Consider the following 13,028-nt stretch of genomic DNA (forward strand, 5'->3'; position numbering starts at 1 on the left):
GTTTTTTTTTTTTGGTGGTGCCATAGGAAGCCTAGTGGCTCAGTGCTTAAGCACTTGACTGCTAACTGAAAGGTTGGCGGTTCCAACCCACCAGCTTCTCCCTGGGAGAAGGATGTAGCAGTCTACTTCTGTAATGATTTACTACCTTGGAAACCCTATGGGGCGGTTCTACTTGGTTCTACAGGGTCACTATTGACTTGATGGCAATGGGTTTTGGGTTTTGGTGGTGCAGTGATTAAGTGCTCAGCTGCTAACTGAAAGGTCATTGGTTCCAACCCACCAATCGCTCAGTGGGAGAAAGATGTGGCAGTCTGTTTCTGTAAAGATTTACAGCCTTAAAAACCCTATGGGGCAGTTCTACGCTGTCCTATAGGGTCACTATGAGTCAGAATCATCTCAACAGCAACAGGTTTTGGTTTATGGCTAAGTTGAATAGTTGCAACAGAAACCATATGACCTGCAAATCCTAAAATATTTATTATCTGGCCTTTCACAGAAAGACACTTGCTGACCCCTGCTCTAGGAAAAAAGCCATTAACATGAGGCTTATTGTTGTGGATCTTTCCAGAGATCATCATGTTTATATGGTAATGGTATCCTGGGAAGTATCCGGACCCCCAGGAGATTTAGAGATAGGCTCATAGGCGAAAATCCTAGGAAAGTGCCACTTAGCGGTGGAACTATTCAGTCATAGGAGAACTTCTGAACTTTTCCAGATTATCTACCTATGCAGACATACACCAAAAACCCAGACTTGTTGCCATGGAGTGGATTCTGACTCATAGTGACTCAATATGACAGAACAGAACTGCCCCATAGAGTTTCCAAGGCTCAGATGGCCAAACTTTTGGTTAGCAGCCAAGCTCTTAACCTCTGTGCCACCAGGGCACCTTCCATGCAGACATAGTATGATTTAAAGATTATGCCTAGTGAATGTTTACTATTTAAGTGTCATTATATTCCATGCGGAATTGCCTATTATTGAAACCAGAGTGACAAGCAGTTAAGATATATTCCATAAATTTCTCCCTATCATTTTGTTGTTGTTTGCCGTTGAGGTGATTCCAACTCCCAGTGACCCTATAGGACAGAGTAGAACTGCCCCATAGGGTTTCCAAGGCTGTAATCGTTACAGAAGCAGATTGCCAGGTCTTCCTCTCCTGTGGAGCGGCTGCTGGTTTAGATTAGCAGTTGAGCACTTAACCATTGTGCCACCAGGGCTCCTTTTAATTAGACATAGAAAAAAAAATTACAAAGTATTATTTATTTAGTGACAAGTGAATGGAAAGGAGTGAACAGCAATTTTATTTATTTGGAAACAAACACCCGACATTTTGGAAAATTAACTAGGAGAATAGACACTTTTTGCTAAGTAACATCTTTAAGACTAGAAAGTGTTTTTGCCCTGCTTGATAATTTGTAATAATGCAGCTGTGCAGGATCCTTCCCCCCATTTTTTTTTTTTTTTGCCCTGAAAAGACATCTAAAAAGGAATCCTTTGTTCTATCTTGCCATTGGTCATTTTGGATGTCTTTTCTTCAATAGAGTGAACCCTTGACGAAAGAACTTTGCCACGTTGATCTCTCTCTTCAACCACTGTCTTTACCAGTGTGGTTTTGGATAAATCTAGAAATAAAACATATGTGAATAGACATATTCAGCCTAAAAGATTATATGACAATTCCATTGCTGGTGGTAATATAATAGATTATATACATTTTTGATGAATTTGAGTAAAATGTAGATTTATAATAATAGTCTGGGGTAGTTTTATTCACTTAAAATATTAGCTTAAGTTCAGAACACTTTAGTTAAAATTACTTTAATATAGATTGTTGATATAGTGTATGTTTGCCCTCAAGATATAAGTATTTTCTGCAGTAGAAATAGATTTTATTACCTTTAGATGCATCCCCTGAATGTCCTAATCCAAAGCTCTTTGATTTGGAACATGAACTGTAAAATAAATAAATAAATAAAGTTTATCGTTTACATTTCTTTTTCCTATCACTTAAGAAATATTCATTACATCAATAGATAAATATGAACTCAAGTGAGTTTTGCGTGCCAAAAAGGAGATCTTAGTTTTTCATAGAGAAAAATATTTAAAATTTTATGTGCAGGAGCTGAAAGTAATTAAATATAATCTAAATAGAGAATTTTTTTTTTTTTTAAATAGAGAATATTTAAAAAAAAACAAAAAACTTGTTACCATTTGATTTCTGTGGGTCCAGGAATTTAAAGCTTAAAAAGATTAAATAAATAAGTATGCATTTATATATGGATCCTGGGAGTTTATGCGTCAGTAAATAAATAAAAACCAAAATCAAACCAGCTGCCATTGAGTCGATTCTGATTCATGGCGACCCCATGTGTTTCAGAGCAGAGCTGCTCCATAGGGTTTTCAGTGTCTGTGATCTTTCAGAAGTAGATTCCCAGGGCTTTCTTCTGAAGTGCCTCTTGGTGATTTCAAACCGCCAACCTTTTGGTTAGTAGCTGAGTGCTTCACTCGCCCAGGGACTGGGGGCGGCGATATTAGCAATGAATTGAAAGGATGATAAAGTCTGGGGGGAGAATCTTGAAATCCACAATAATTAACGTGGACAACAAGTGGGGGCTTTCTGCAGGGGCTATTGTGGCCGCCCAAGACAGGTCAGGAAGACGCTGTGATGTACAACAGATTAAAGAGGTGACGGCTGAGGCAAGAGAGAGACATGCTTTTCTGCAGTCGGGATGAAAAATAAAAGGCTTGGAGGTGTGGCGAGTAAATGGGAGCATACGGCTGTGGTTTAAAATAGGTAAAAACTGAATTTTCACGTGGTTGTACTTACTTTCCATCTCCATCTATTAGGCGGCAATAGGTCTCGATCTCCTTCTCCAGATGGACCTTGATGTCGAGGAGCTGCTCATACTCGAGTTTCTGGCCCTCGGTCCCGGTTCTGACCCGATCCAGCTGCTCTTCCAGGGTCCCGATCTGAGCCTGGATCTGAGCGAGCTGCACACAGTGGTTGCCTTCCGTCTCTGTCAAGGAGCACTCCAGGGAGTGTTTCTGTGGACACAAAAGATGTCATAAGGGGTGAAATGCCTTTGCAGACTGTGTAGAACCATGTTTCTCAAAGAGCAGCAGCACTGCTCCCTAGGAGAGCTTCGGATATTTGTGGGTCTTGTCACAATAAATTGTGTGTAGGGGAAGGGACATGACTGGCATTTACTAGGTGGGGGTCAGGCATGCTGGATGATCCGATGTGCACTGGTCAGGCAGGACAAGTGACCCTTTTCCCGAGGGACTTCTGGCTGTTCCACTAGACAATTACGATATTTAGGTAATATGTCATATTATTGCCAACCAATATATTAAAGATTTTTTAGGGGGTAGCATAATAAGAAATCTATCCTGGAAAACTTCTATTTTGAAATTATATGTCTGCTGTTGCTTTTCAATCTTAGTCTTCTACTGTCCAGAGGTCTACCCCACCACTTTTCCGAGGGCTTTTGTGCTGTTTCTTTTTCGAATCCGTCCTCTATTTTCTGCCGTCCACCAAAGGCCTTTTACTTAAGCACTTGAGATTCAATGAATGCCTTAACACAGGTGGGATTTCAAGACGAGAGGTATATTTTCTGTGATGCTTTGTCATTCACCATCTCATAAGACAGTACAGGTCATTATCTCGACACCACTCTTAGGAGTATTATACTTCTCATTTCTACTTCCATAGCCTGTAATTTGTCTTGGCACGTTATCCTGACTTCAGCTGAGGTAATTTTCCTCTTTCTTTTATCATATATAAATATGTCTGGCAGTTATTACTTCTCTTGATATTAGTTATTATCTTAGTGTCCACCCACACTTCGACTCTTTCATTTTCCTTTACTTCTTGTGTGGAGTGACTCCTGATCTTACACAGTTTAAAATCAAATTTATTTATTAAGAGAAGGTGAAAGCTTCTGTTTCATTACATGTTCTAGAGTAGTTGGGTCCAAGTACTTACACATTATGTACGTTTTATTTTAAAATGCTTCCCTTGTATTCTTTCTTTTTATTGCAGTTAGGGCATTATACTGGTTTTTTTTTTTTTTTAAATTTTGGGTATTACTAATTTATATTACTATTGATTTCATTCTAGGATTGTAAACCAAAAACCCATTTTGAAACGGATTTCGACTCACAGCAAGCCTATAGGACAGAGTAGAACTGCCCCATAGTGTTTCCAAGGCTGCAATCTTTATGGAAGCAGACTGCCACATCTTTTTCCCACAGAGTGGCTGGCGGGTTCAAACTGCTCACCTCTTGGTTAGCAGTCAAGTGCTTTAACCACTGCACCACTAGGGCTCCTTTAGGATTGTAAAGGGGGAATTATATAATATTCATCATAAAGGGCAGACATTGGGTCTAATGGGCCGAGAACCACCAACTTCGACATTACGTGGGTGGTACTGGGTGCTGCTGGCTCTCCAGGGTATAGACGTAGAAGGCAAACAAGATGACCACGGGGAAGGTGAGGCAACAAGTGTAAGAGAGGCCCAAGGCAGCATACCCATGTGGTACCTGCTTGGCAGTTGGGAACTGTAATTTCCCTGATGATATATTCTCATATGACATTCCTTTTTATGGTTGCCAATATTCTTGTGGAATCCTGGTTGGTGCAAATGGTTAACAGACTTGGCTGCTAACTGAAAGGTTGGGAGTTTGTGTCCATCCAGAGGTACCTCAGAAGAAAGGCCTGGTGAACTACTTCTGAAAAATCAGCCATTGAAATTCCATGGAGCACAGTTCTACTCTGACACACATGGGGTTGCCATGTGAAAATGCTTAAAATTCTGATTTGGGATCTCAGGAATTTATTTCCTCCAACCTAGCTAAGAAGCGAGAAGGAGGATTCATACTCAGGCTATAGCAGCAGGGACAGGGTCCTTAGGATTTTAGTTGCAGGAAAGGAGGGGATGGGGGAAAGAAGAGGGTTCCTGGAGCCCGAAGTGGCAAGGAGGGCCTCGAGTACCACCTGGCAGTAAAGATAAAGATGAGAAGATTAAGTTGGAGTCATTCAATGGTAAAAACAAGTCTCCAATCTAAATATTGTTCAGTAAGTAAGAAAGCACTACACCTTTTTATGGTGGCTAAGTAAGAATAATCTTCCGATTGTTCTGAGTCATCTTTTCCTCCTGGTCTTACTGCATTCATTTCTATAACAGCCGCTCTTCTCTTTGTGTTACAACCTGGCTTCCTCAGGGAGTGTGAAACCTCTTGTGAGGACGGAGCACACTTCAGCCACCTGTGTGCCATAATCCTCAAAATCAATCTTTCTGGGTTCTGTCGGCTCACCCCCCAGAAGGGAAGGCTGATTTTAGTCTTGGATTGTCTCCATGGTAACCTTTGAAGTAATCTGAATGCCTGCGAATGCCAGGTTCTATGGAGTGTGTGGGGATTGGACCTCTCCCCAGACACTGTCGGGATGAAGAGGCTGACACTGCTCTTTTGCGATTGAGATGTGTACCCTCTTTTTTGCTGTCTGATGGAAAGTACAATATAGCTTTTAATACGTCCTCATAAATATTAGGAGATGCTGGTTCGAGCCTTGGCTCTATCCTGTGTGGCCACATGGCAGTAGGCCTGCCACTTAATTTTCAGGTGATGCAATTCTGCTGCTGCTTGCTTGGCAGGGCTGGGAGGAACCACTCTAAAGAAGGAATTACGTGAAGCGTTGGTTATTTTCATGAAATGAGCACCAAGCGACTGGGTGCTGGCCAGGAAGGACATCCTCAGTGATCTCCAGTTACCCAGTTGCCGTCAAGTCAATTCCAAGTCATGGTGACCTCTTGTAGGTCAGAGTAGAAGTGTGCTCCATAGGGTTTTCAACGGCTGATTTTTCTTAAGTAGATCACCAGGCCTTTCTTCCAAGGTACCACTGGGTGGACTTGAATCACCAACCTTCCGGGTAGCAGCCAACTGCGTTCGCACCACCGGGGACGCCTCAGTGATCTCTGGGAGGAAGAAAATGCTCTGTTTCTCTGTTTCTTTTTGAATGAGGGCATTCCAGCTATAGAGCATCTTCTCTTAGTAAATTACACTCTATGACCTCTCTGTTTTAGGCTATGTCCTGGGTCAAATCATTAAGCTGTCTGACCTAGTCAGAGAATGGATTTCTGGGCAAATAAGCAGACCAGTGACCTGAGCTTAAGTTCTTGAGGTAGTTAACCTTTTCATTTGAACTGTTTTCGATGGATTTTTACCATGGTACCTCTACCTTCTGAAACTGAGCATCTCTGAATCTGTCTTTCCTTCTCTCTTCTGTGCTGTTAAGTATTTGTAGGTAAAGGAGGAGGGGAAGGGTTTCCTCTTAGGCTTTTTGAATGACAAAATTCAAGCCAAGCTACACTGTTGCCTACCGTTGCCAAGAGCGACTGCAGCTCGATCTCTAGGGTCTGCAGCCTGCGCTTCATTTCTGTCAGCTCATTCCTGGCAGAGGTGGCTGCGTCAGCATCATCCGAGATCCGCTGCTGCAGAGTGGCACTCTGGAAGGCCAGGCATACACAGGTTAATTGACATCTGTCCCCACCATAGGGGCATGAGCAGGGCTGTCTGGGCTGGTTTCACCTTTTCGTTGAACCAGGCCTCGGCATCCCTGCGGTTCTGTTCTGCAAGGTCTTCATACTCAGCTCTCATGTTGTTCAGCAGGACCATGAGGTCCACTGGGGCCGCGTTCATCTCCACGTTCACGTTGCCTCCAGCGGCGCACTGCATAACCTTCATTTCCTGAAAGGGGAGCATGAGTATGTCTTTGAGGGCATTTTATGTCCACATGCAGTCTGAGAAGAGTTTTCGAAAATGTTACTTTATGTCTCAAATTTGTGGCTTACATTCAAGTGTACAACTCATGGCACACAAATTTTTGATTGACTTATTCTATCTATATTCATGCCAATCATCTATTTAGTTACAACTTTGTTAATTAAAACAACCACAACAATAAGGAGTCACAGCATCCCAAGAGAAGTTCTCTATTCTTTTCAATAAGGATGAGATACAAAGACCAGAGAGTTACTAAACACACAATTTTTGACTGCATGTCAGGTAGAGTTCTTGCTGATGGGAATACAGCCTTCTGGGAGCTTTTATTTTAGAGACAACAGCTAACACGTACTCTACATGCACTAACTCATTTAAGACTTTTAACATCTCCATGAAGTAGATACTATTATATTTATTTTACAGATTACGAAATGGAGGCACACAGAGATAAAGTAACTGGCCTAAATGACTTAGTATTGGGAAGGGCCAGGGTTTGAACAAGGGCGCTCCAGCTATAGGGCATCTTTTCTTGGTAATTACACTCTATGACCTCTCTGTTTTAGGATATGTCGTAGGTCAAATCATTAAGCTGTCTGACCTAGTCTGAGAATGGATTTCTGGGCAAATAAGCAGACCAGTGACCTGAACTTAAGTTCTTTCGGTAGCTAACCTTTTCGTTTGAACTGTTTCTGATGTATTTTTACCATGGTACCTCTACTTTCTTAAACCATTTTTGTGACCCTAGATCAGTGGCTTTCCAGTGTCCACCGAAAGTAGAAGATTTACATTGCCTGAGGAAACCACTGATTAATGTATTTCCATGTTTTGGAGTTTTGTGTAAGATTAATTTGAAGAAAAATTCGTATTGCTATAAAAGTTAGAAGATCAACTACTTGAAGTTATCAGTAAGGACACTGGTCACCGGTGAGTGTGGAAAATGTAATACTCTCAGGGGATGTTGAGATGTGAATGACTCTTTTCCTCTACCCTCGGTGCATTCAAAGGTAGCCTCTTTCTACTGGTATGTCTTTTAAGGGGACAGTGAATCCTGTTGTGTGATCCTAGTGCTACCCTGATGCCCCCAACTTGCTGACGTGCTGTGGTTGCTATTTCTTCTCTTCCTTCCCAGGTGTCCATTTCTTTTCTTGACACTACCCTTTCTACAATTCCTGGCTCTGCTTCTCACTTTCTTGCTTCCACTCTCTGGTGGTCCGGCTCTTCTAGAGCTCTGCTCTATGACTCTCTTCCTTCTCCTTGTTTCTCTTGTATTTAATTTTTTTCTTTTAAATATTCTTTCTCTTTCCCTCTCCCATCATTTTCTCATTTGGAGCAAGGAGACTTGATGTTCTAGTCATCTCCAACCAATGATGGGGCACTTCCTGTCACAGTGCATGCCTGCGTGTGTGCCTGCATGTGTGCGTGCATGTGTGTGCGTGCGTGTGCGTGTGCCTGTGTGTGCGCACATGTGTGCGTGTGTGTGTGTGTGTAACCAAAACCCAAACCTGTTGCTGTCACATTGATTCCACCTTATAGCGACCCTACAGGGCAGAGTAGAACTGCCCCATAGGGTTTCCAAGGAGCGGCTGGTGGATTTGAATTACTGATCTTTTTGGTTAGCAGCTGTAGGTCTTCACCACTGTGCCACCAGCGCGCTCGCGCTCTCTGTCTCTCTCTCTCTCTCTCTCTCTCTCTCGCTCTCTCTCTCTCTCTCTCTTGCCCTCTCTCTCTCTCTTGCTGTCTCTCTCTCGCGCTCTCTCCCTCTCTCTCTCTCTATATATATATATATAAAATTGTGATAAACACCATAGTGTGTGTGTTTGTGTTTTTAGTTTCTCATCCATTGTTTTGGAGGCTTTTTAGAGTTACTTTTGGGATAATCACTTTTCTGAGGGGCAGGTGGTGAATCTGCCTGGTATTAAGTATCAAGCAATCAGGTTATTATTGTGCAAAGTTAAACACTAAAACAAACCCAGGGATTTAAGTGGAAGGTACATCGACATCTTTTCCTTGTTAGAGAGGTCTTTTGTGAAAAGGTTGACCCCCAGGATGGCCCTACGAATGAAATAATCTGGTTTAAAGAAAGATGGTTGTATGAAGGGGCCCTGGTGGTACAGTGGTTAAGAGTTACAGCTGCTAACCAAAAGATCAGTAGTTCGAATCTACCAGCCACTCCTTGGAAACCCTATGGGGCAGTTCTACTCTGTACTATAGGGTTGCTATGAGTTGGAATTGACTCGACGGCAACGGGTTTACAGTTGTATGAATGCAAAAATAATGTATTATTTTAGAATGGATGGATTATTACATCAGTCTAAAAAAATGGAAAGATACAGATCAAATTGTAAGTATTTATTACTTGGGGGATAGGATTAGAGAAGCAGAGTGAGAGAAAATGGAATTCTTTATGTGCCCTGGCATTGTTTGAATTATTACAATAGCGTAAATTACTTTTGTAATAAAAACAAAAGCACTTAAGATGTACAGGATTATTATCTGACTAGAAGTAAAGCTTCTCCTACCTCCTCATGGTTCTTCTTGAGATACGTCATCTCCTCACTCAGGGATTCATACTGCAGCTCCTGGTTGGTCCTGCAGAGCGTCGGCTCATCCAGGCCTCGCCGGAGCCCATTGATGTTGGCATCGACACTTTGGTGAAGGGTGAGCTCGTTCTCATACCTTGCAGGGCATGAAATGAATTTTAGCATGAGTTAGACTACCTCAAGGAATTGAAAAATAAAATCTCAATTGCTTTGAACTGAAAGTCAGAAACTGAATTAGGGCCTAAATATAATAAAAATGTACAAAGAAAGGTTCTCCACCCCCGCCCAATTCTGTGCAGGATAACCAGCCGTTATTCAGTCGCACACATTCTAATAGCGTATCCCAACTAAATAAAAACATACCATTTGAGGATTTTATTTTAATTAACTTTTTACTTGTTGTTGTTAGGTGCCGTCGAGTGGGTTTCGACTCATAGCGACCCTGTAGGACAGGGTAGAACTGCCCCATAGGGTTTCCAAGGAGTGGCTGGTAGATTTGAACTGCTGACCTTTTGGTTAGCAGCCAAACTCTTAACCACTAGGCCACTAGGGCTCCAACATTTTTACTTAGTCAACGAATATTTACTGGGCATCTACTTTGTGCTTGGCATTGTTCTAGACAGGCATAGAAAGTCAGTGATATTGTGGCCCAAGAATGTAATAAATATGTAGAAAATTTTAGTATACTTGATGATAATAACACACATCCCTTGTTCCTTTTATCTTTTAAGTTATAGTTTATTCTGCTTGAGATACAACTGAAATTTTATTTAACAAATTAAATAGGTAGGATACTTTTTCCAGAGCTCAACTGTTTTCAACCACCTACTTTAGCCGGAAATCAGCAGCAGCCACTCTGGCGTTATCGATCTGCAGGACGACATTAGCATTAGCCGTAGAGGAAGAGATAATCTAGAAGAAATCAAAAGGGAGAACACAACAAATAAGTTTGCTCTTCTCAATTATTATTTTAGGAAAGAAAAAGTGTCGCACAACCAACCTTTTGGATAAAAAAATTTACTTCCTCAAGTAACAATCAAGATGTTTAAAATGTAATTAAAAAAATTACAGATATGGTTTTTATTTCTTCTCACATTGTTCGTGTAACTCTTAGAATGTAATACTTTCTTACCGATGAATATACTCCGAAATAAACATTTAAAATGGAACGATACTACCAGTTGCCATCAAGTCAGTTCTGACTCATGGTGACCCCACGTGTGTCAGGGTAGAACTGTGCTCCGTAGGGTTTTCAATGGCTGATTTTTTGGAAAAAAGATTGCCAAGTCTTTCTTCTGAGGTGCCTCAGGGTGGACTCAAACTTCTACATTTTTTGTGGGCAGTTAAGCCAGTAAAATTTTAACTACATTGAAATTTATAAATCAAAATGCTTATTTTTAAATAATAGGAAGAACTATTTATCAAAAGAAATAATAAATACAATTCAATAGAAATGACAAGTAACAGTTATGAACCATTTCCAGTTGTAGTTCTATGCCTTTGGCTAGGTAATTCTTAGTTTTTAATATTTTGAATTGTTCCAAATTTGTGATTTCTCACCTTATTCTTAAGATCCTCAATGGTTAGGAGGTATCTGCTACAGTCATGATCAAGTCGGCGGCAAGATCCAGGACCATATTTTTCATACCAACCCTTGATTTTTCTCTCTAGTTCAGCATTTGCCTCCTCTAGAGCTTGCACATTATTCAGGTAGGATGCCAGGCGGTCGTTAAGATTCTGCATGGTCACTTTTTCATGCCCAGAGAGGAGTCCCCCTTGATTTCCAGCAAAGCCAACACGAGCAGCATTTCCAAGGGCACCACCAGCATGACTCCCACCAGGAGCACTGCCCAAGCCCCCTCCCAAGGCACAGGAGAAACCACTTCCAGCAGCAGAGCTCCCACATGCATTGCTGCCTGCAAAGCCTGCACTCCACTGGGTGGTCTGACAGGTCCAGTTCCAGATCGTAAGCAAATATGCCTGGATCTGCTAGAAAATCGGAGAGACATGGTCTTATGAGAAATGTTCGCCTTGTCTGTGGGTAGCTGTAACGTAAAGGAGGACAGAATATTGTGCGCTGATGGTTTCTTTGGGCTTTTATACACAACTATTGGGGTGTTTCTATTTGATACTGCCAAAAGAGAAATGGCATCATTCAGATTAGCATGAAATTATGTATAATTGGGTGATTTTTTTTTTTTATATAATTAATGTCTAACATCCCCGGGTATTGCTTCAGGATATTTGTTATCTTAAGTATAATAGGGTTAGTTCTATATTAAGGTCATTATTTTAACGTCTAATTTTGAGTGAGTAATCTTTACTTTTATCTAGACCCTAGGAATATACCATAATTCTCTGGTACAAGGTATTATAAAGTTTTAAAAGTTAAGTATGATTGTGATAGGGTACCATCACCTATAGTAGGGTCTCAATTACCACAGAGATAAATTAATGACAGAAACTACAGAACAGATACTTTATATCACTAGAGCGAAAAATGTATTGTTTTAAAAACTATGATCCTGGTGATTGATGGTGTGGATCATGACAAATTATAGATAACATTGCCAAGAATGGGAATTCCAGAACACTTAACTGTGCTCATGAGGAACCTGTACATAGATCAAGAGGCAGTCGTTTGAACACAACGAGGGGATACTGCGTGGTTTAAAGTCAGGAAAGGTGTGTATCAGGGTTGTTTCCTTTCACTATACCTATTCAATCTGTGTGCTGAGCAAATAAGCTGAGAAGCTGGACTATATGAAGAAGAACGTGACAACAGGGTTGGAAGACTCATTAAAAACCTTCGTTATGCAGATGACACAACTTTGCTTGCTGAAGGTGAAGAGGACTTGAAGCACTTACTGATGAAGATCAAAGACCACAGCCTTCAGTACGGATTACACCTCAACATGAAGAAAACAAAAATCCTCACAACTGGACCATTAAGCATCATCATGATAAACAGAGAAAAGATTAATGTTGTCAAGGATTTCATTTTAGTTGGATCCACAATCAACACCCATGGAAGAAGCAGTCAAAAAATCAAGACGCATTGCATTGAGCAAATCTGCTGCAAAAAACCTCTTTAAAGTGTTAAAAAGCAAAGATGTCACTTTGAAGACTAAGGTGTGCCTGACCCAATCCATGGTGTTTTTAATTGCCTCATATGCATGCGAAAGCTGGAGGATGAATAAATAAGGGAGACTGAAGAAGAACTGACACCTTTGAATTGTGTTGATGAAGAGTAGTAATATACCTTGGATTGCCAAAAGAATGAACAAATCTGTCTTGGAAGAAGTGCAACCAGAATGCTCCTCAGAAGCAAGGATGGCGAGACTTTGTCTTATATACTTTGGATGGGTTATCAGGAGGAATCAGTCCCTGGAGAAGGGCAGCATGCTTGGTAAAGTAGAGGGTCAGTGAAAAAGAGGAAGACCCTCAACGAGATTGATTGACACAGTGGCTGTAACAATGGGCTCAAGCATAACGATTGTGAGGATGGCACAGGACCGGGCAATGTTTCATTCTGTTATACATATGGTTGCTGTGAGTCAGAATCGACTCAATGGCACCGAAAAACATGATCCTAGTAACTTCCTTGTTCTTACCCTGGTTATAGTGTCCTCTCTACTACTTTGAATGATGACAGAAGTGTTGGATTCATTCCTTTATTTAACATATACGGCTACTGTGTC

The 13,028-nt window shown here is 41.2% G+C and overlaps 1 protein-coding gene across 1 annotated transcript; it reads right to left on the reverse strand.

The window, feature by feature from the left end:
• Positions 1–1,483: 1,483 nt before the first annotated feature.
• LOC101344543 (keratin, type I cytoskeletal 28) lies at positions 1,484–11,336 on the reverse strand. The gene is given in 9 exon segments (XM_004378085.2): positions 1,484–1,626; positions 1,901–1,956; positions 2,832–3,049; positions 6,385–6,510; positions 6,593–6,751; positions 9,307–9,463; positions 10,157–10,239; positions 10,888–11,274; positions 11,277–11,336. Coding segments are annotated over 9 exon segments (1,389 nt in total).
• Between the last annotated feature and the right edge of the window lie 1,692 nt (positions 11,337–13,028).

This window comes from Trichechus manatus, unplaced genomic scaffold, assembly GCF_000243295.1.
Source record: "Trichechus manatus latirostris isolate Lorelei unplaced genomic scaffold, TriManLat1.0 scaffold00054, whole genome shotgun sequence".
In the NCBI taxonomy this organism is placed as follows: domain Eukaryota; kingdom Metazoa; phylum Chordata; class Mammalia; order Sirenia; family Trichechidae; genus Trichechus; species Trichechus manatus.